General features: G+C 44.5%; 1 protein-coding gene across 1 annotated transcript in view; it reads right to left on the bottom strand.

The window, feature by feature from the left end:
* The window catches only part of LOC144119246 (scoloptoxin SSD14-like), a 71,202-nt gene that overhangs the window by 44,959 nt on the left and 2,269 nt on the right, over positions 1–23,974 (bottom strand). The window contains exons 3-4 of the mRNA XM_077651915.1: positions 10,176–10,298; positions 8,462–8,683 (exon numbers count right to left, since the gene is read on the bottom strand). Of these exons, the coding sequence (XP_077508041.1) occupies positions 8,462–8,683; positions 10,176–10,282 (329 nt within the window). The 5' untranslated portion in view covers positions 10,283–10,298. The remainder of the gene's footprint in view (positions 1–8,461; positions 8,684–10,175; positions 10,299–23,974) is intronic.

The raw sequence follows: 23,974 nt of genomic DNA, 5'->3' as shown, positions 1-23,974 counted from the left end.
CATCTGGCCCAAGAAAAAATGGGCTAAAGCACTGAGTATGTATTTGTCTGCGAAGGCTGTCCGCGTGTTCGGTCGATTGTCTCCAGCAGATTCAATGGATTATGATGAGGCAAAACTAGCCCTGCTCCAACATTTTCGGTTCACAGCAGAGGGTTATCGCGAAAGGTTTCGTGAAAGTAAGCCGCTTGATAAAGAAATGGGCAAGAAATACGCCGCACGCTTGCTCAGTCGTTTTCATTGATGGGTCGAGATGTTGGGAACGGCCACAACGTACAATGATTTACGGGACTTGGTGGTGGCCGAACAGATCATAAGGAACTGTCATAGTCGTCTGGCGAGTTTCTTTCGAGAAAGATAGTGCAAGACGCTGGAAAAGAGGGCTGAGGCAGCAGACAACTTTCTAGGGGCACAGCGGCGAAGAAACTTGGCTTAGTTCAAAGAATCGGTCGAGGTGGGCATCCTGAGAGAGAGTGATGTTCCTTCAAGTAGACAGTCAGGAAGGCGCCTCATTTGTGATTGACCTGGACATAAGGCTGCCGACTGTCGCTCTAAGCCAGAACAGCTTTATTGCGATTATTGTCAAAGAACAGGGCATGATGTAAGCTCCTGCTCAAGAAAGCACGAAAACCAGAAGCAGTCGTCCTGTTGTGTTCAGCCAGAGAGTGCGCCTGAAACTGTGTGCACAACAGCAGATTGGCTTGAACCAGCTGAAGAAAAGGTGGTGGTCTGACTTGTCCGGAAACAGCTTGCAGACGCCCAACACATGCCTGTATAGAGGGAGAGCTCCGAGGCCTACCTGCACGTGTTTTACGGGACACAGGGAGCAATACAGAGGTTGTGCGCAGAGCCGTAGCTCCCGACTCAGCTCTCACCGGCTCGACATCTACGGTGTTCCTTGTTGATGGCAGTAGTCTGGAAGTTCCCGAGGCAGTCTATATTGCTTCCCCTTATTTCACTGGCCCGGCCCTGGTAAAGTGCATGGAAACACCATTGTGCGATGTCATAATTGGAGATATACCAAGTCCCTATGAGCCGTTCAATCCAGATATTAATGGGAACTAATCAGAGGGCGCTGCTAAATTATGTCCTTGCATAGGCAGTGACGAGGTTTCCAGTGAAAATGAGGAGGACGAGGGCCTAAAAGTGGTGTTCGCTGGACAGGAAGATTCCGGACGAAAGAGGGAAAGTACTGGTTTAAGCGTTGGTCCAATGAGGTTCACCAAGGAAATGTTAGAAGCAAAGAGACAATGAGTCATTGAAGGCGAGCTGGGTGAAAGTAGTAAAGGTGTTCTATGGCAAGCACGGCACTTCACACTCGTATTCTGTCGAAAAGGGGTTACTGTATTGCCTTAATCATCTCGCTTCAGGCAGAGAGGTCCGACAGGTAGTACTTCCTAAGTCTTGCAGATCACAGGTGTTAAGCCTTTCCCACGATAACCCGTTGGCGAGGCATCAGGGCATTAGGAAGACTACAGATCGAGCTCTGGAAGAATTCTACTAGCTGGGAGTGCAGGAGCAGATTAAGAGGTATGTCATATCATGCGGCTCGTGCCAAAGGACATGTCCGAAATGCAAAGTAGGGAAAGCTACGTTGGGAAGCATGCCTCTTATCGGCACTCCATTAGATCGTATCGCTGTCGACATTGTCGGTCCGCTGTCGGCTACATCGGTGAAACGGAATAGATATATTTTCACTCTCGTCGATTTTGCCACGCGGTATCCCGACGCCGTGGAGATGTTTTCACGAATAGCTTTTCCGAGACATATCCTCTACAACCAGGCCTCCTGTTTCACTTCCCAAATAATGAGAGAGCTCAATGATCTCTTGGCAGTGAAACATACTTAGGCGAAAACAGCGCAAAAGACAGGGGCAACAAGGATAGAAAACAGCTGGACCAGCGCAAACTGACAACTGTTGTTGGTCCTGTTGTTTTCTTTCCATGTTTTCCTCGTCTTTTGCGCTACTTTCGCTTAAGTATGTATCGCCAACTTGCCTGTCCTGCCATCGCGGTGAAACATCGCAGCACGACCCCTTACCCCCAATGTGCAATGGGATGGTGGAGAACTTTAACGCAGAATCAAGCAGATGCTGTGGAAGCTCAATCAGGAGCCGCCAAAAACATGGATTCACTACATCGATCCGCTTCTGTTCGCATACAGAGAGGTGCCGCAGGCGAGCTTGGGGATTTCTCTATTTGGGTTGATATTTGGACGGCACGTGCGACGACCCTAGCCGTGCTCAGAGAGCTCTGGACAAGGGAAGAGCTGGGAGAAGACACGAAGACGACATACGTTTACGTTCTGGATCGAATAGAACGTCTACAGCAAACTGAGAGCGGCATATCAAAATTTGTTGCGTGCCCAACAGTTTCAGGAGAAATACTATGAAACGAAGAGAATTGGAGATCGTGCCCTCATTCTTGTGCCTAGCAGCCACAATAGACTGCTAGTGTGGTGGAAAGGTCCATTCGTGGTTCCTAGCAGAAAGAATGACGTGGATTATTGGATCGACTTGGGCCACTCTAAGAAGTTCTTCCACATCAATATGCTTAAACGATACGTAGAGCGTGCGTTCCAGGAGACTGTGAAGGTGTCATCTTATGTCGTAATCGAACAAGGTGACAGTCTCAGAAAACGCAGGCGTTCATTGCATGAGTCGTTGGGAAATGGCCGGAGGGTTATACCCAGCGTGCAGTGCTATTACCCGGTGTTTGCAATTGCTACGTGTGCAAATGTGTCCTGAAAGTGTTTGTGCGTTATTTTTTTACCCCCTTTCTCCAGTTATGGGTGGTTCAGTGTGTACATATTCACATTTATGGTACAGACGTGTTTAAAAGTTGTGTCTGATTTTTTGTATAGTTTTTATTTTCCCTTTTGTCAGATGTACGACGTTTCCATGAGCCTCCATGTGTCAATGTGTAAAGTGCCCTCAGTGACTTCGGCAGCGTCTAACTTGTCTCTTTGCCACATGAACTTTAGTGTTGTGTGCACCAACGGCAATTTTTTCTATCTGGAAAAACTTTTCCGAAGGGGGGAGGGGGGCATACGTGAGGTGCACAGCAAACCTTCGGAGGATTTTTGAACGTGGTGCGTCGGACAGCGGAGCGCTGCGCGTGCCAGCCCAGCACTGCGCGTGTGCGTGCGAGGTGACAGCACGGCAGCAGAGAGCGTGACGAGCACGAAGAGCGCAGAGCGGACGTGTCAGAAAACCGATGTGTTAATGAAGAGAGCGCAGCGGAGATCGTGTCATTCAAGCGTGCAGGTGGCAGCCGTCGGATGTTGGGTCCGTGCTGCCGTGACCTCCCTTGGATCACCGACGCAAGCCTCCTGTGTTCCTTGCAAGTGTGGAGGTGGCAGCCGATGGACTGAGGGTCCGTGCTGCCGAAAGGCACCCTTGGATAGCCTCCATTAAGCCTCTGGCATTTCGGGACGCCGCCGATGGGTCCTGGCTACGCTTCACCTGCTGCTGCCAAGCTTTTCGGGCTGTTTGCGGGGTACCACCAGCGTCTTCATGCAGTTCTCTCCGCTCCTACTACCATCATTGCTCCCTTCCGTCGCTTCCTTCGACGCAACGCCAGCGACATGTCGCACTACAACCACCCGTGTCCGCCCTGTCTGCAAGGCATCCCTGCTTCACCTGGGATGCACAGTACTTGGTGAACTCTTTCCTTTTATTCGGTAGTGTTGTACGCGTGTTGAGTGTGTGTTTTTCTTGTTTTCGTGTCCATTTCTTATTGGCCCCTTTTGCTTTAAATTATAAATACGCTTCGTTTTGTTCTGTTTGTTCTCTCTGTTGTTTCGTTCGAATCTGCACGCGATAGCGTTCCCCTTCTGCAGTCTGGGACGCTTTACCGATTCGCGACACAACGTCGCCCTATCTGCTGGCCTATTCCCAAAGCTAATGCAAGTATCAAAATTTTTCGTTGTTTACAAAAAAGGAGATAAAAGTGATATGTCTATTTATCAACCAATCTCAATATTGCCGACCTTTTTAAAAAAGATCAGAGAATAATCTACAAATGATTATATAATTTTCTCTTGAAGTTCAATCTTTTTTCTCCTTCCCAGCATGGCTTTATCAACGAAAAATCAATCGAAACGATTTTATTAACACAAAAATAAATCATACTGGATGCAACTGACAACGGGGAAATTTGTATCGGAGTTTTTGTAGACTTTTGAAAGCGTTCGACCGCCTCAATTACGTTGTTTTACTGAAGAATCTGGAATTATACGGCATACGCGTGAAGCCCCTAAACCTTATAAAGTCTTACCTTCAGCATCGTTATCAGGAAGTCCAAATAAGGTCCCATCTGTTATCATCACAAGAAGTTTGTACCGCTGTGCCGCAAGGCAGCATTTTAGGGCCTATCTTGTTCATATTATACATATATGATACAGTTACATGCATAATAAGCCAAAATATGTCATTTACGCAGATGATAAAAGCTTATTTTTTCAAGGGACAATAATTCTGCTTGTTCTTCCAATTATAAATGACGGAATGAATAGATTAAAAACCTCCAGTGAAAATTATGTACAACTTTTAAATACTAAAAACTATTTTCCACAATCACATGAGCTGGAACGCCCAAGTTGATTCTGTCGCCGCTAATCACTCGCAGTGTGTTGGTATTTTCGCTGAATTCCTACACTTCCTTCCTAAGTCAAGTTAACGATATATAACGTCATTTCTTGTCTCATTTAAACTACTGGTTTTTGGTGTGGGGCACTACAAAAGAAACAAATATGCAATAAATTCACATGCTACAAAAGTAAGCTGTCCGTTACATTGCCAATGTTGACTAGCATGCCCCTACCGATCACTTATTTTCACACTACCAGATTATGCCAGCTCCCAACTTCTACCAATATTACTTAGCAACCAGATACAAAAGATCTGTAGAATATAATAAACGAGGGTTAATATACTTGGCTTGCCTCACTCAAACTCTTCCGGCTAATACCCTGCGTAATAAAAAAAGATGGTTTATTCATTTTTGCCGCACCAACTATAGTAATCAGATGTTACGTTACAACATGCCGCACTTGATAAACTAATTACATTCTATGAATGTCGGTATTTCAAAAAGCAGCTTCCGCGAAATTAAAACCCCTTTGCATACGCATCAAAACGTTGTCCAGTATAGTTTTTCATTTGATGTATAAAGTATTCTGTATTTATATCTATGTCTGTATAAAAAGTTTTGTTTATAGTGTTGGTCGACTTTCCGATGTTTGCACTCTTTTAAAAATACTCATATTTCCGGCTGTGTGCCATGTAAATGAGGTCCGGGGGTCCCTTAAGTGATCTGCGATCACTTTTGAAGCGATAAGCTACACAACGCTAGTCAACAACGCGCTTCGTGCGAGCCGGCGTATGTCGGAGCCCAAGTGACGTCACACACGGCGCAGGTGGCCGCCGCCGACTCCGTCGCCTTTTCTCTCTCTCTCGCTCCCCAGTGGCACCGAGCCACAGGTGTTCCGCCACTGCGCAGCGCCGCGCCTTTCCTCAAAATGTAACTTTCAGTTTTCAGTTCTACCCGCCGTGGTGACTGAGTGGTGAGGGCGCTCTGCTACTGATCCGGAGTTCCCGGGTTCGAACCTGACCGCGGCGGCTGCGTTTTTATGGAGGCAAAACGCTAAGGCGCCCGTGTGCTGTGCGATGTCAGTGCACGTTAAAGATCCCCAGGTGGCTGAAATTATTCCGCAGCCCTCCACTGCGACACCTCTTTCTTCCTTTCTTCTTTCACTCTCTCCTTTATCCCTTCCCTTACGGCGCGGTTCAGGTGTCCAAAGATATATGAGACAGATACTGCGCCATTTCCTTTCCCCAAAAACCAATTATTGTTATTATTTCAGTTCTCTATTTTTTATTTCCCTCCCTCCTTTATCCTTCCTTTACGGCACGGTTCGGGTGTCCACCGAGATATGTGAGACGGTTACTGTGCCATTTCCTTTCCTCAAAAACCAAACAAAACAAGTGAGTCGACTGCGTTCATAGAATTCATTTGCGTTGACAACTTTGCAAAGGCTGTTCATTTTCCCGAGAGGAAAGGCGCTAAACCGGCTCCGTGGGACAGTGGAGACCTCAATCTCGCTTTCATGTACATGGCCTCAAAAGCCTGCTTTGATTGCGTTCCGCACACTGGATAGGCAGCGCGCCGTCCCTACCACACTGGGAGGTCACATGAAGTTAATGGTTGATCGCGAGAGATTGGTCACCAAATTAACGATGCGGCCTAGGTATTGCTGCAGTGCCGCATGTCAGCCACGGCGCTGTCAGCGCTAATTCATTCATTCCACATCTCTCTCGCACCACGAATCAAAGCACGAATGAGGCGTTCCCATATTCAGGGAGCCAGTTATGCGCCCTTCTTTTGCTCAATGCCATCGCCGTCTAGAACATTGTCAACGCCAACGCCAATGAACACAGTGAACGCCGATATCTTTCGCTTTGCATATCCTGGATTAGCTGAGCTAATCCACATTAATTTTTTACCCTGACTCACCCACAGCTATGATGTAATAAAATAAACTTGAAAAACCTCCGAAACCCTTGTGGCGGCTGTTGAAGAAAATATAGCAGTCTAACATTGCAGTACTTGTGCTTTCATTTAGCAATACGAGTGCGCAAATCTGTACTATGCTTGTGAATGTACCTACATATTGCCGAAATTGGTGTTAGGTGCTTCGTTGTTCTTCGACGTACTATTTTTCTATTTAGGCGAATTATTTCCGGTGTTATAAGAGTAAAGAACTCGCCCACACTTTGTTTTCAACTGTAACACGTTCCCCTTAGATTTGCGAGCAACCACTTTGAAGTCTAACCAAAAGTCGTTCACACTCACATTAGTACTGCGAGCGTGCGCCTCGAAGAAACCAAAGCAAAAGTCTTTTTCGGGAAGTACTGCAGTGCCGTCGGTTGCATTTGAAGTCTTTGCTCATTGTAACACTCTTCGTCACTTCTGCGAACGGTGCTAGGCATAAACCTCAAATCGCCATGCAGAAATACTTTCGCTTAAGAAAATAAAGTCCACAACAGGACTGACTGCTGCTCTGTGCACGTATATGCTCATAAACGACTTCTTTCAAACTGCGAGTAAAATGCGAGTTAAATATAGTGGCGGCAGCCTCTTGATCACGCGCACCAGGCAGCATCTCGTCTCATCTTACATAAAGAATTTTGAAATATACGGAAATGATCACATTTCGGTTTTCTACACGAAAGTGATGTAAAACGTAGTTAATTTTGTTCATCATAATATTATAGCGCTTGTTGCCGGAGGGCAGTGCACTGCGTCTATGATCATGAGCATGTCTTCCAGATAAATTTTGCACCATCAGTTTGGATTGCAGCAAAACGGATAAGTATCAAACGAACACTATCACCCTAAAAGTTCATTTTCCTTGTGCAGTTCACCGTATCAGCGCCCATATACGAATTTTTCAATTTGTTTGGTCTATTTACGGAGCGCTAGCTTTTAATGGTCAGCTAGCATGATTTCCCGATATCCACGTCCTCGTCCGCGCCAGCGCATCCACGCTCACGTCACCACCACCATCACGGCTGGGAACGAGCAGAGAGGAAGCCAAGTGCTCGCAAGCGAAGTGGATCAACAAGGCGAGACGTCACGGGGCATCATACGCGCAACACATGTGTCGGCAGCAATCACAGGCGTGTTGCGCCGGTGCATAAAGGCGCTCTCGTGCGCGGCGCGCTGGCGTAGCAGTCGATCCATGCAAGTACACAGACCCAGTGCGCCGACGCTGACATTGGGAGATAGTCGCGGTGAAATACTGCTTAGGTTGAGAAGCAATACAATTGGGAATAAATTTAACGTCCGCACGCGTCACATAAGCGGCATGCACCTCTAGCATGGACAGGCTGCAGTCTCTGCGTCTGTGAAGAGGGTCCGCTGCCAGCCCCTTTGTTACCCCGTGCCTGGCTTGCAGCGCCAAACGCGTGCAAGGCAATCAGGAACGTAAAGCTTGTCTACGCTCTGCATTTCACTCTCGCGAAGCGCAGCAACGAAGTGAGGTACGCCCAGGCCTGCAGGTGCGAGTTGAGGTGATTCAATAAACGTGGTTATTAAGTATATCACATTCTCAGCTAGTGTTCGCATTCGCCGCATTAGAAGGTTAAAGGCGGGGAATTTTATGTGCGTGTTTTTCTTACGTTTCCTGGTTTCATAGTTTTTGGTCAGGATGTTCGTGATAGCTTTTGTAATATCCTTCCTTCAATGCACTTTTTTCCTCAAAGATGAGCAGGCGCAAAAGACCGTAGTGGAAGATAGCACATGCACCCCATGTGTTCTCTGCTTCTTCTGTGTGCCTTTTTTGCGGTGTCAACGCTAACATGAGGCAACCACAAAATGAACCCCCTCCCCCCACGCCGATTTTCTTGCTTGGATTTTGGAGGCAGTGCACGCAATGCCACCAGTGCATTCTCCCCTCTTACCTGGAAGCTCCCACGCATGGCGCGGCGTCCACGGTTGCTGCCCATTCCGAGTAGTTGCCCAGCGTCGAGATGGACGGCGTGTAGGAGATGACAATAGTCTTTTTTTCCACCACCTTTTTCTCGTTTTCGAGACCTCCGCTCAGCAACAGGACGCCGGCAGTCACAGCGACTGTCGTCATTACTGCCAGCACGCACAGGAGGGCCACATTCTTGGACTCTCCGCTGCAGTGGGCCAGACACTAGTAAGGAAAGCGGCGGGCTTACTCGGGTGAAGCGCCGCGTTGGGTTCGCTTCGACGTAAAATGCTTTAAACGTAAAAATGCGGCCTCTACTTTGCCTCACAGTTTGCGTGAATTGGTACGAAATCCACACAGTACGGCTCCCAACCTGGTACAGGTCGTATTAAGGCACTATGCACTGCGCAAAACAAAAATGGCGCGTTGTCGAGCTGATCCTATCTTACATTGCTTTTACTCTTCCGCCGGTAATGAAGACACGAATGCCCTACTATCTCTCTGCGAGCAAGATAAATGCATTTTTATGCTTGACGACACTCTACCACAGATGCGGGTGCGCGGTGTCAGGACGCAATGCGTAATATCCCTCCGATCTCCCCCAATGCTCCCCCAATTTCTCCAAGCACACTGTACGGCCTTGCAGGCGCGGGTTCTGCAAAGGCTGCATCCGCTGTGGACGAACGAGACGCACTCTGCGCCCCTTAGAACACGGCATATGCACGCAACCACAGAAACGGTAAGAAACCATTCATAATCGCGAAGCAATTTGTAGCTTTGCCGAAAGGCACAGCAAAATCAGGCAAACTTGCACGCTTCTCTTATCATGTTCAGTACGCACAGTTCACCCGAAATATATTCTCGCTTCCGCTACTGTTGCAAAAGTGGTCTCTGCTGGTTTGACCCCACCGCTGCACCATATCCCATTGTGCCGCGTGAAGTTGCATTTTCTGCAGGCTAGTAATTATGGCAAAATAAGTAGCGTGACTAACGTGGCATTCATAAGCTTCTTCTGGCTAATCATGAAGCCCGAAGATAAAAAAAAAAAGATGAAACTCATGAAACCTGTAAAACGGGATAAGTGCGAATGCGAGTTTCTGGCCCTAAACATTTCGTATTTCAAAAATTCGAGCAAGCATTTGTCTAAAACGGTGTCTAATTATTATCCTGCGGTAAGAGGGATTTGAAAACTTTTGATTGTTGCAGATGGCAACCAACAACGCTGCCTGCGCAACGTGTGCTGCCACCTTTAAGGTTGGCCTATTTAAACCTTCAATCCTCGGTATATCACGTGTACTGAGAGCAAAAATGAATATCACTTTTATACCCAAATACATCATTATCTTATGATGTGATAGCAAAGTAATTAATCTGCGGTGGTGACAGACAAGGAGGAACACATTGTTATTTATTAAAACTTTCCGCTCATTTGCGGCATGTAAATACAAGCAGCTTGTAGTTAGGCCCTTGCATTTCGCACGTGATGCTAATTTCGTGCCATTAGAAGTAATGGCGCCATGCCGGTACAATGCTAATCGGAAGCAACTTTCGTCCGCAAGCAAGCAGTTATAATCGGACATAGAAAGGCAGCGATACGAAAAATAAAAGCCCGTTGTCTGAAGGTGTATAAGTGGTCCTCTGAAGACGGCATGTATCAGTGCTGCCTATACTGGATACATAACGTCTAACACTGCGCTCACCAAGCAGGCGCAGCGGGCACATCGCTAGAGTTGCCCTCGGCCGAAGGGTTTGCGCTAGACGGTGCCTCCTTCTTGGATTCTTGAGAAGACTTCGGTGTGGTCTCCATGACGGGATTAGATTTGCTGGGAAGGAAGTGAAGCACCTTTGTAGCACACACTGATAGCTGTAAGTTTTTATTCTGCTAATTGCACACCGTACGTTGCTAAGAGAACTACACATAGCAACATACCACCTACGCCGCAATTGCGCGTTTCCAGAGTTGCTGTCGCCTCGCCGGAAGAAGATTTTCAGAGGATCCTCGGCCGCATCGTAATAATATCGAACGGCATAAGGACGCGAAAAACACTCAACAATTAATACGTGGCAACGGCGCCGACTGTCCACAAACACTTTTTCGTAATCCGGTTCCTGTAGCTAAATCTTTTCTCTCCACTGACAAGCTAACTTCATTTGTTAAGTCCATCCGGAATGGTCGTGAAATGATGGTTAACTGCTGATGTTACCAGGCTAAGGTCGGTGCTCAGTTCAGACTTCTGCAGTGAACTCTGCGCAAAATGACTGGCTCGCGGTCGTCACTGCGGAAATCATGAAATCATGATAGCCTGGCGTATAAGATACAGAAACATTTGGCTAGAAAAGCACAATTGTAGAGAGTCAACGCCTTTGGTCAGGGGGGGGGGGGGGAGTAATTACAGTGCAGTGAAATTGTGAGGTAGACGAACGGTCATAATCAAAATGCTGTATTAAGTGTACAGTCTCCAATGTCAGCCTCTAGTTCAATAAACGTAATGCTTTCTGCACGGTGTCACTGTTGTCTGTAGTTAATTACCCGTCTTTTCGCTGGCGGGCATCGTAAGCGCCCTCACCATCAACCGTGTTTTATATTGACATAAGCACACTTCCTATCGTTCACAAATGAACGGAAGAATGTTGAAAGCTCCGCCGCTATTGCAACTAGAAGCATCGCAGTTCGCCTCCTTTTAATCGTTGGCTCCCGCCCACATTTATTCTACTTTTCTGCTCCGTCAGCAGGCTTGTGACGTCAAATTAAAAATGGGCGCGACGGAAAAGTGCAGCAAGAAAAAGCACTCTGAGCTAAGTATAATGCACTAATACGGCCTTTTAACGATCCAGTTGCACACATTTTTTATTGCGAAAGTCTCTGTCTCCACTGCTTTCTCCGGCCACATTGCATCAGCGTGATTCCGAACGATGTTGGTAACATCATTTCTATCTCACCATGGAACTGAAGCCAGGTGGACGGCGCTGTGAGTTATTCGATGACGTAGATGCGAAGATGCACTGGTTAGTTTTGCATTGCACTTGGTTTCAGTAGACAGAACTGTCATCAAGGTAGGCAATATGCCGGTACTGAGTAGGAGAACGACTGTATAGTTGCAATGCCAGCAGCAATCGACACGCACGGCCATGAACGTGCTGATACCCATTGCGAGCCTCTAGGTTACCGTGGGGATAAATCAATACCACAGATTATTTCATATCTCTGGTTCTGCATTACTTAATGCATCAAAACTGGCGCGCGTGGCGCGCATTATGTTGTGCCCTTGAGGACAGTTGTGCTCCTTGCGTAACACAAGAAAACGTCATTTGCCTGCTAGAGCATTAAATTGATTTAACCAACCAACGGCCCATGATCATGCCGCAGGTGGGCCCGCCGCGAACCGATAGGCCCTATTCCATCAAGTGATCCGCCTCGGTGGCTTAGTGGTTGTGGTTTTCGGCTGCTGACCCGGAAGGCGCGGGTTCAATCCCGGCCGCGGCGGTCGCATTTCGATGGAGGCGAAATGCTAGAGACCCGTGGGCTGTGCGATGTCTGTGCACGTTAAAGAACCCTGGGTCTCGACAGCAGGAGCGCTTTGTCGTGTGACGTTTCTGTACTTTGAGCTCCGTCTTTGAGTAACGCCGACTGGGCTCCCGAGTTCCTTCCGCACGGTTCACAAAGTGAACTGCCAGGGATGCTCTGCGCTGTGCATAATTTTCGTATGTATGGCCGAAGGTAAAAATAGTCAGCGGCAACAGCTCCTGTTATATGAGCCACAAAATGAGTAAAACCATATTATGTTAAAGGCGTCATAATTCTGAGCGTAGGGACAATTTTAGACTGAGGGCGGACTACAAGAAGTCATTGTTTGTTGTCTCGTTGGAATTACGATGTTCCATGCGACTACCCTCACATGGACGTCGCGGGATGCCGTGTGTCGTTTTGAATAAACAAGGAGGTTGCGAAATACCCCTGCAGTACGCCGGTCCTCCTTGTGAGTGTAACGCCTGTTGTCAAGGAAACAAACGGCATTGCTTACGGTCGCCGCAGAACTTATTTAGAAGCAATCATGATGATGATGATGATGATGATCTCAGGCTTAATGGCACATACCCAAGGCGTAAAATTGAACCGTGCGCATTGCGGATACAAACGCTCTCATGGGCAAGGAGTGAAGCAATTGATTAATTTTGTGTTCTAGTCTGTAATTTGGACAAAAAATGAAAAAGAAATGGAAGAAAAAGCATTGAATTCCCATTCTAGCAGAGGACTCTACCTGATGTAAATATATATTCGTGAATATATTCGAACACTGGTTTTAAAGCACATCCCTCGGCGCTGGCCCCGAAGGAGAGGAGAATCGGAATAGACAGAAAAGCCCTTGTCGAGCGAGGGGGATCTTCAAGTAAATTCTAAGGAGAGAAGTCAGCTGCCGGCAGAAGATGAAAGAGAGATCAGTTTCGCCACCACACTCCAAAGGTTGTTCAGAAATAACCCACAGCGACGTAAATAAAGATTTAGTCGAGTATTCTGCAGCACAAGAGCGTCATGGACACATGACATTACCTTGAACTGCTCATCTGCAAACTCCAAAGAAATGACGTGTTGAAAATTCGCTGTACAAACGGGAGGCTCAATGCTGAAGTAGGGGAGACAGTGGAATCGATGAAAGCGTGCTAAAAATCTAGACAGTATTTCGGACGAGCGGTACATAAATCCACCAAGGCCGTTCTTTGCTAAAAAGGCAGCCCTCTCATTAGAAGCAATCCCACGGTGCCCAGGATAAAAAGATGAATGTGCGTTAGCTCAGCTAATCCAGGATATACAAAGCGAGAGCTGTCGGCGTTCATTGTGTTCACTGGCGTTAACAACGTTCAAGGCGCTGACGATTTTGAGGAAAGGAAGGGCGCATGCACAATGCTCTTGCGACTGCGCTGCAGCGGAGGATATAAGCCGCGGAGCGGCCGCTTGCCTTAGGAGAAGGCGCAATGGAAGAAGACGCGGCTGGTGGCCGCGTGCAAATCAAGCGACATCTTCACAGCCTACGGGAAGCTGCATCCACCACCCCCTTAGCCCGGCGTGAGGTTGCTCGTCTACGTAAGAATGGAGCGCGGAGAGCTAAGCGCGTGTCGGAGAGCCCGAGGTACGTGAAGAACGTCTCGGCAAGCGTCTTCACCTTTTCCATTGCGCCTTCTCCCAAGACGAGCGGCCGCTCCGCGGCGCCGCAGCTAAAAGCATAGCGCATGCGCTGTGAGGCGCCTAGCTAAGAGTCACGTCACGCGCAGCGCTGCGCGGAGACCGGCGAGGCGACGGCGCGCGGCGTACACCTGCGACTCGTCGCAGCCGGTTAGCTGGGTTACGGCGCATGCCCGGAAGTGACTAGCGTGGACCGCCTGAAATACGCTGCTTACTAGACTAGTGTAGCTTTCGCTACAAAATTGAAGGGAACAGCTCTTTTGAGTATCCCTCAATTTTTCGAACGCTGTCAAGACCGAAAGGTTGTCTGAAAGTATAATAACCTGAAACAGAGTGCAGGGAATCCTTATAAAGGCCAACTAAATTGTCAGAAACTCTGCGGCAAAATAGGGCTATATAGTCAGGAGCGCAAAATGATTAACTCCAATCAAGGGCCCTTGAGTAAATGCCGATGGCTGCCTTTTCTTCTTGCTGGGAGGCGTCTGTAAAAACGGCATTATGGTTAGAAAAATTTTCCAGATACTTCTCAATAAGACCATTTATAGCATTGGCAGGCAGATTCTAGCATTCTGTAGGAGGGTGTCGTCAAAAGAGGCTATAATGTCAGCCCGGCAGTGGTTAACTTGAACTAAATAATTTATTGATACAGAAATTTTTGACAGCAGGGAATTAGTTTTCGTTTATTTTATGGGGGTTTAACGTCCCAAAGCGACTCAGACTATGAGGGACGCCGTAGTGAAAGGCTCCAGAAATTTCAACCACCCGGGGCTCTTTAACGTGCTCTGACACGCACGGGCCTCTAGAATTTCGCCGCCATCGGAATTCGACCGCCACAACCTGAGGAAGCTTATACCTAGATAAAAAAGTACCAAAGAGAGTTAGGTTCGTTGTAAATATGGGGTTAGCCCATCCAGGAACAGACTTCAAAGTCCTTAAAACGTGCGCGCAGTGAGGAGCTTAAACCGCGAATTTAGACAGGTAACCCAGCCTTTAACTACAGCACAGGACTAGCCACTGATTTAGGCAGACCTAAGTAAAGGCGCAGAGCGCGTCGCTTCATACCGAACAGGGGTTCAAGCTTGCTTGAACGGAGCCGAATTTAAGTACTGGCCGTAGATAGGTCTTATAAAGAAAGAGCAGAGTGTCCCGACGCATACCGACTGTTTTGTTGCTGGTCCTTACCAACCGGCCAAGGCCACGTTCAATTTTAAACATAGTGCTTCTCATTTGGGGCCATCAGTTTAACTGCGGGTCATATATTATACCCAAGTATTTAACAAAATTAATTTCTGGGATTAGAATAGAGTGATACGACGAAGAAATGTAAAGAGGCGATGGCTTTGGGAAACAAAGGACGGAACACTTGTTGACAATTAGAGTTATCTTCAGGCTGTCCAGCGAAACTTCCACAGCATTTAAATACTCCTGCAACAATTGGTAGAAGATATGAATATTTTTGTCACAAACGAAAAAAAAAACAATATCATCCGCATACAAAACCTTTGACGGCCAGGTGAATAGGGATATCGCGCATTAGTATATCAAACAACGACGGTGAAAGAACGGAGCCTTGTGGGAGACCTCTAGATTGGGTGTATGCGTTAGAAATTAATGTACCCTTAGTGCGAAAGAATGATCTATTCGTTAAGAACTGCCTTATCCACGTGATGTGGTACCAAGGAGATTGTACACGAGCTATCTTATGAAGCAGAATTCTGTGCTCAACGCTGTCATACACCTTTTCAGTTTGCAAAGCAACCAGAAATGAAACCTGTTGTTGCTTCACAGCAACCCTGATACGGATCTTCAAGTCTATATGTGTGGTCCAAACCGAACGCCCACGGCGGAAACTAATCTAAGCCTCGCCGAAGCCTTGAAGACACGGAACATAATTCGTGAGGCGGCTGAAGGCTACCCGTTCTACAAGCTTTACCAAATTTGAAGTGGGAGCAATGGGACGAATATTGTCTAGATCAAAACCCTTCCCCTGGTCTTTTAGCAGTAAAATAATTTACGCTGTTTTCTAATTTTGTGGAATCCAGGCTTTCTCCAAAGACCAATTCAGAATCTGCCAGAGGTCCGGGGCAAAATCTTGCATTACTATCTTCAGCATGCCAACTATTACTCCGTCAACTCCAGGGGCAGCAGACTGCAGACAATTAACTACAGACGTAAATCAGATATAGAGACCTCAGTGAAGTCTGCACTCAAGTGAAATGGGGTCGAATGATAGGCAGTGCGAGCATGAAAACGCGCAGCAAGGCCTTCACCTATGGACTCCAGTTGGTCTTTCTTCCCGACGGGGCAATACTGTTAACTGAGCGATATGAGAAGAAGGCAGTACGTTAGTACGTTCGATGTATATATAGAAAGACTTCCGGTTGACTGTATTACACAAATATGTGCTCCTGCATTGTATTCATTTTTAGCATTGGATATCGTTCCTTTAAAAGGTGCTGCAAAGCAATTGTAATTTATCCAGTTGTTAGGCCACTGCTTATTCAGGCGCCGATTAAATCTGCTGAAAGGAAAAATATTCTTTTGATTAAATGGCGATCAGTAGACTAAGTAGCAGTGATGTGCAAGAAATTATGCAAAGATATTCATATTTAGGCATGTTTTATTGGCGTCCACAGTTGTGCACATAGCGCCTTAAACCTCATACATGAACATAAGCACTGCTACATTTGCTTGCCTTTTCTAACTGATCGTTAGACATGAATACATATTTATCTCTGGAAATATACACTTCAGGGAATTATTCTGCAGCTCATGATTTATAAAACAGATAAAAGCAGTCATTCTGTGTCGACACGCAGAAGAGTATTCGGCATTTCGGGCCTCGAACGTGGCTTTTAGATGTGCAGCCTTCAAGTCGGCACCGTTGTGTAATTAACGTGTTCAGAATGTGAGGCTAATAGTTACTTCCATCATAAGTAATGCTTCAAGTCAGGCTGCATCGAAGGGGTATCGAGTGGTCTGAGCACAGGTGGAGAGGGAGAGAGAGAGAGGATCTTGCGGTCTGCTTTACACATGGCTTTTGCAAAAATGAGATATTATTTTTAAACATCGTTGTTTGATCAGTTTATTTCAGAGACCTGAAACAAACTGTCCCCTCGCTCTACGTCTGTGCTGATTATTGTTTTGTAGCCTTGTAGCTTAGCAGTCAGCTCTGAAATGACCATGGTGTGAGGGCACGGGTTCCCCTTTTTCACCCTCCCTTGTGTAGTGCTGCCACTTTGTATTTTTGTCCGTCTTGGGTTTCATACATAATGTAATGATTCTTGCTAAAAACCGCAGCGAAATTTTCAAAGTGATAGAGAAAAAAATGTTCTGACCGTCACTGAATATGGTTGCTGCCTTCGGATTCATGCGTTCTACAATCTAGCACAAAAGGTCTCATATCCCTTTTTGAATATTAGTAGGGAGGGGCCTAAGGCCCCGCAGACCTCCCTGACTTTAAGGACTGGTCATAACGCGCTGTTTGCCGGCAGCGGCACAGCTAGAGGCGGTTCGTTGCGACCATCTGCGGGTCTTCATTGCTCGATCGGCCGCACTTTGGCAAAAAAGAACTTCTCCATCGGCTATTTTCATGAAAAACGCTTCAGCGCTGGAGTCGGCCAACGTTCTCTTTGTACAAGCATAGTTTTCAACGCCCGTAAGGAGTAAGCCCAATTCGTACTATACGTGCACAAAAAAACGGCGAATTCTGCGGAGAAAACGCCACTTTGATATTATAGGCATTCAGGCGCCATGACCACATTTCTGGATGCGCCGCCCTGAACGTCTAGTGAAAACACTGTTTATTCGTCTATGACGATGAAAATTGGTCAGCCGTTTCTAGGTTAATCTATCGACACATTCCAAGGCCTAAATTGCATCATTCACGATAATTTGTAAAGATAGAGTGCAAAAGGAAAGCTATTTACTCGTACCGCCCAAAAACGAAGTGATGCACATATGTTCTTTTTTTTTTACAGACGCGTTTCTCTCCAGCTGCAAGAGATGGCGTCACAAACTTGACAAGGAGGGTCAAAATGGTAAGAGCGCGGTATTCAAAGGAGGAAATTCGCCTTGCATGCGAAAATATGAGGAGGCTTAGGTCGCGTCCACATATGTGAACCCAGCGCCTGAAGGGGTTGTGCGCAAGGCTCTTCCAAGCGGCTTTCCTCTGAAGATAGGCTTTTTCGCAGTCTTCATACCACCAGCTCGAAGGAGTCGTATTTTTAATGGCTGGCTAATCTGTAAAGACGGATCGCCGAGCAGGTAAACACACGGCAGATAGTACTTGAGGACCCCGTCAAATTTACCCGAGGGGACAGCAGACAAGAACGCTTCACCCGGAAATTTGTTGAAGAGTGTATTATTGGAAAATTTTTGTGCATAACAAGTCGCCCTAAGCAGACTGCACGCAATGGTGAAAGTGATAGCGTAGAGGTCACTTAATTGACGTACCGAAATCAACTGTAGACCACGATGATGTCCAATACCATTATTTGCTAACATTAAATCAACAGCGCAATGAGAATTTGCCATCATGTAAGATATGGCGCGACTATTAGCACACATCATTTGCTGACATCCAAGACCAAAGTAAATGCCCGCGGTAGTCAGTCCTGAAACCCCATATAACATGATGCGAATTGAAGTCCCCAACCAGAACTACATTTTATTTGTTGTGCAGTAAAGCATCTAGCCCATCCGCCCTACGGACACCTGCGGGGAAGTAGATATTTGCCAGTGCAAATGGGCCACACTGTGGAGCAAGGATTTCAACTGCAAGAATCTCACAATCAGGTTGCATAAAGTTAATAATAATAATAATAATAATAATAATAATAATAATAATAATAATAATAATAATAATAATAATAATAATAATAATAATAATAATAATTATTATTATAATAATAATAATAATAATAATAATAATAATAATAATAATAATAATAAAAAAAATAATAATAATAATAATAATAATAATAATAATAATAATCAATCAATCTTTATTTTTTCGGTGCCCAGGAACAACCCAAAGGTCTTGGTGCTGGTACACCATTCACACGCACAAAATGTACATTTATTTCACTACAAAGGAAGACACTCAGGGGAGGTAATGCAGCAGTCAAGGCGATAGAAAAAAAGACACATAAACTAGGCGCGACAGCAAGCATGAAACAAAAAAGCGAGAACAAGAAAACAGCGAGAACAGCGGTAAATGAAAACAGCTAGAACAGGCAACAGACATATAAATAACTAATAAAACAATAAACAAAGAGAATGAACACAAGAACGACCGATAACAGCCAAGTACAGCATATATCAAAATACAAACAAGAACAAAGCCAATACTAATATGAACGAATAAGAGATCTCTGAAATACAAGCTAGAAATACAATCATACACAATAAGAAATGTAATTAGTGAACGCGTTACAGACAATCAGGCGTGAGTACATAGTATTAAAGAAATAATATTAATGAAAACAAGTACACGTGATGTACAATTAAGGAGAGAAAAAAACAATATAATACCGGTGCAAACGCACAAGTGTAGTAAAGACAAAATGCATGAAAGGGGAAGTTATGTATGAGAAAAAGAGTGCTCAAAGTGGAACGTCACGGACATTCAATATAAAGGAAGGGAGAGAATTTTCGAATATATCAAGGTGAGGACAAAGAGAATTAAACAACTTTTGCATTCTGTCCAGAGGGGAGAGGAAGTGCAGGAGCGCAGAAACTTGAAATGGTCTGAATTCCCTTATGCTCTTTCGCGGTACACGCAAAAGGATACGCGCTAGGAGCTGAGGGCATAGAATGTGACCATGAAGTTTATACAAGAAAATTATATCTGCCCTCACGCGTCGGCAGCTAAGAGAAGGAAGCTGCAGTGAGTTACTCCGTCTGGGATGAGAGCTAGAAGTTTTGCAAGAAAACCGATGTTGAAATATGCGTAAAAACTTTATCTGAACTCTGTCGATTTTTTCACAGTTCGACTGGCAAGTGCCGCTCCAAACAACAGACGCATATTCCAAAAGCGGCAAGCATATGGAGAGGTAGAGCTTTAAGAAAGGGAGTTGGGATCGAAACTCTCTCGAAAGCCTGCAGATGAAGCCGAGTGTACGCATAGCCCGTAATAATATTAATAATTATAATAATAATAATAATAATAATAATAATAATAATAATAATAATAATAATAATAATAATAATAATAATAATAATAATAATAATAATAATAATAATAATACATATAATAATAATAATAATTCAACGCCTTTATTTTTCAGAAAACATGTTTAGAACTTTAAGACAGGTCTCCCAAGCCATAAAAGCTTGTAGGGCAGTACCCGGAAGTCCGTGAATCCCAAATATACTGCAAAACAGGGGTGAAAAAACAAGCAAACAAGAATAACCTCAATACAAAAACTAAACAAGAAGAAGCTAAGAGTTTAAGTTATCGACATAAGGGTTTTTAAAAAATGCTTTAATTGTGACAGCGAATAAACTGAAAAGATCGAATCAGGCAGAGAAATAAAACTTCTGGGCATATAATATTTACGAGTGAAGTAGCGATCATGAGTGTAGCAGCGAGATACCGTAATACGGGGGTCGTGCCGAAAAGGGGCGAACAAAAATGAACAGAACCAAAAATTCACTCTTCCAAAAGTGAGCACGAATAACTGCACGATAATAGAGGGCATCAAAAGAGGGCAGTTGTAAAAACAAATAAATTGCATTCGTGTTAAACGTCCATGTATGTCACGGATCGAAGGATGTTCCTTAGCTAGTAGAGCATTTAATTTCATTCGCCAAGACTTTGAGCAGTGATAATAAAAAGTGACTCCATATCTGAGGATACCATAAATAAGAAAATGTGCAATAAGCTTGCGAGTCTGAAAAGGTAGTAAATATCGAACATTGTATAATACACCTGATAAACCACGAAGCTTGTTACATTCTACGGTAGTAAGATGACTGTTCCAAGACATATCTCTGCCAAAAGTATACCAAGGTACTTGACGCTATTTGAAAAATTAATAGGAATACAACAACAATTAAGACAATGCGAAAAATGAAAAAAACAATGATTGAACAAAGGGAAGGTTTTTTTTGAGAATTTTGAAAACAAATGAGCTTAGTTTTTTCTTGAGTAATGGAAATAGAATCATTAACAAAGCAGTACATAACATGCAACACATACGTTCTGAGAGCATCCATGGCCAGAGGCAGCGAAGCATTTGTTGTCAACAACAGCGTGTCACCGGCGAGTTGAAAAATGTATAATTTTGCTAGAGCAATTGATAATTCGTTTACAAATAAATTGCAAAGCGAAGGCGATAAAACCGAGCCGTGTGAAGCACCTGCCAACAAAAATGATTCTGCACTTCGATGCCCTCTTATTTCAACAACTTCAGTCCGATTAGAAGAATAGTCTTTCAGCAAATCATTAAAAGGACCCTAAATTCCATGACATCAAGTTTCTTAGCAGTAGACCATGCCGAACAAAATCGAAACCTTTGCTAGAGTCCAAAAACAGATCACATGCAATTTTTTTTTATCAAAACATCAGGGTAATAATATTAGTAAAACTTTCAAATAACACAACCTGTCTTTTGCCTTCATTGGAACCAAACTGTGCCTCTGATGGGATATTATTCGTGGAAACACACTGTACATAACTGGAATAGGTGCTTTTCGATAATCTGCGCAATCGCAGGTAGAATTGAAATAGGCCTATTATTTTCAATATCATTGAACGAGCCACTTTTGTGTAATGTTTTAACTATGGCATCTCTTAAATTGTGTGGAATGAAGCATTCAGTAATAAAACTGTTCAACATAAAAAGAAGTACCGATTGAAATGTCGTAAAATTACGTTGGAGGTCTCTCATTTTGATAATTTCAATGCCTGCAGTTTTCTTCGAATTGAAGCTGACGATTATGCTAAGAAGATCCTGGGGTGCAATAGAGGGGAGAAAAACTGAAGAAGCTATGCAACATAAAGACCGCGGAACCTCATAGTCGGATAGAGGAAACTTCATGGAAACCTGAGAAAAAAATGCATTAAACTCATAAGCCGCAGATGGCAAGCCTTTGAATGATTTACCAAATGAGTCGCTAATTGATTGCTTTGGGTTTCGTCCGAAGAGGCAATTAATAGTTGACCAAGTTTTACGTGAAAAGTATTGGTTTTTATGAAAAGACGAATTGAAGTAGTTACGTTTCGAGGCTCGAATGATGGCAGTACCTTTATTTCTAAACAACCTGAAATTATCTTTCAGGCTTCTATTGTTGGGACTACGCTTGCAACGTGTCCAAAGGGCGTCTTTTTCTGCAATGACCTTTAGAATGTCAGTTGTCAACCAAGGAAGATTTAGGTTGCCTTTTTGATCACTTTGATTTTTTGTGATGTGGCAATTATAAAACATAACTTGCACAAATCTGTCGTACACGTTAAAAGAATTACTCTTCTTCGAGGAAAGAGACCAGTTAAAGTCTCCTATAAGGTTATCGAATGTAGCATTGTCTTTATATGAACTTCGCTCCTCGTTTGGGTATGATTTATCTAAAGAAGGAAAAAGATTATGGGAACCTACAAAGTAATAATATGCAAGTCAGTCTGTATAAACCGAAGAGAAAGACTGGGAAAATGGAGCTCTTCTATTGATGTGATCAATACAGGAAGCTACCAAATGTTTTCAAAGGTACTCTTCTCTTGTGGAGCCTTTTATCGTTGGTTCAACACTAAGTTTTTCTAAGGAACTTTGGTATTCGCAAACAGATGAAAGTGCTGGGACAAGGTGTCAATATTGAAGTCGCCAATGAAGCATATAGCATGATTTGGCAGTAGGGAGCCCTAAAAATTGTCGACCTCAGAAAGAAATTCTTTCGCATTTTTGGAAGGAGGACTGAAAATTCCCAGAAGAGTAACCTCCGCACTTGAGAATGATATCTGTAACGCGGCATACTCAGTAAAGCAAAATTTTGGCGGTAAAGAGTAGGCATTCCAGTTGCTGTGAACAAAAACAAGAATTCCGCTGCTATCCGAGTTGATCGTGTGAAAGAGAAAGTGGAGTAATTGGGTAACGAAAGAGAGGAGAGAACTGTGGAAGGGATGTGAATTTCGGTAATTATGAATGCGTCGATAGTATTCTTAGTGTGGTCAACAACAGCCAAAAATTCATTCCAATGTTTTCGTGAGCTACGTATGTTTACATGAAGTACACTGAACGCGTCCTCCTTTTGCGAGACTAATTTACAAAATTCAACGATATTGATGCAACGGGAGAAGTAAAGTTCATGATTCAAACTAGTTTATCTTAATCGGTCGAATCATGGATTCGAAAAATAGAAGAGACTTCGGTCTTACCAGCAAAAAGTTTTCAATGTTTGACCCAAACAAATTTTAAATTATTTGCCTTGCCTTTCTGCTTAGGCTCCCAAAGCAGTTTCCTGTTTGATGTGGTGAGCTTGTCGTTAAAGTACATTTCAGGTAGCTCCCTCTTTTTCATTAGGGGCGTCATCTGGCTTCGATGACTCATTCATATTTCTTTCGCAGCAGCAGATGTGAATCTTACCAGCAGAATTTAATTTTTTTCTTTTTATCTGCGGCAGACAATAAGCTGTTTCAATATCTGAGTCCATTAGCTCAATTTTCAGCTTCTCTGCTAAGTTTTTTATTGCCTACCTGCGCACCTTGCTTAAGAGAGAAGCCCTGTATTTCTAAGTTCTGCAGCCTGTTATATTGTTCCATGTCATTAATCTCTTTCTGAAGGTGCAGTAGTTGTTCATTTTGGCCCGCCACTGTGATGATCTGAGTAAGCATTTCGTCTTGAAGCTTCTGATTGTGGTCTGTTGGTCAGCAGTGGATTAAACTTAGTCATCATATTTCTCAGAGAAGAAAGAAATGGAGGCATGTACACTTTTTACTGATTCTTCTAGCGACTGAACATTAGTTTTCAGCAGCAACAACTCATCCACTCTACGAGAAAGTGAGCTGATGGCGTCCTTAATAGGCAAGAAGCTCTCTATCTTGGCAGAGCTCCTTAACCGTTCTTGACGAACACACCTTTTGATTTTCTGAATACGTACCACTGTGTGAACTACACTGCAGACAGCGCCAGTCAGCGTATGCTTCAAAACCTCTTTCGGCAGCAGTCTTTGCAGTAACCCCTGAACATTTTTTTAACGGAACGGCCTTATTACAACCAGAGCATGTTCAGTAATTGCCTTCGGAGGGCAATGTTCAGAACATTTGAAACAAGCTGACATAGTCTCAAACTAGAACGACAAAACAGAAACGCAGTCGGTGGTGGG

The sequence above is a fragment of the Amblyomma americanum genome, chromosome 2 (genome assembly GCF_052857255.1).
Source record: "Amblyomma americanum isolate KBUSLIRL-KWMA chromosome 2, ASM5285725v1, whole genome shotgun sequence".
Lineage (NCBI taxonomy): Eukaryota > Metazoa > Arthropoda > Arachnida > Ixodida > Ixodidae > Amblyomma > Amblyomma americanum.
This window is presented reverse-complemented; position numbering and strand designations above follow the sequence as displayed.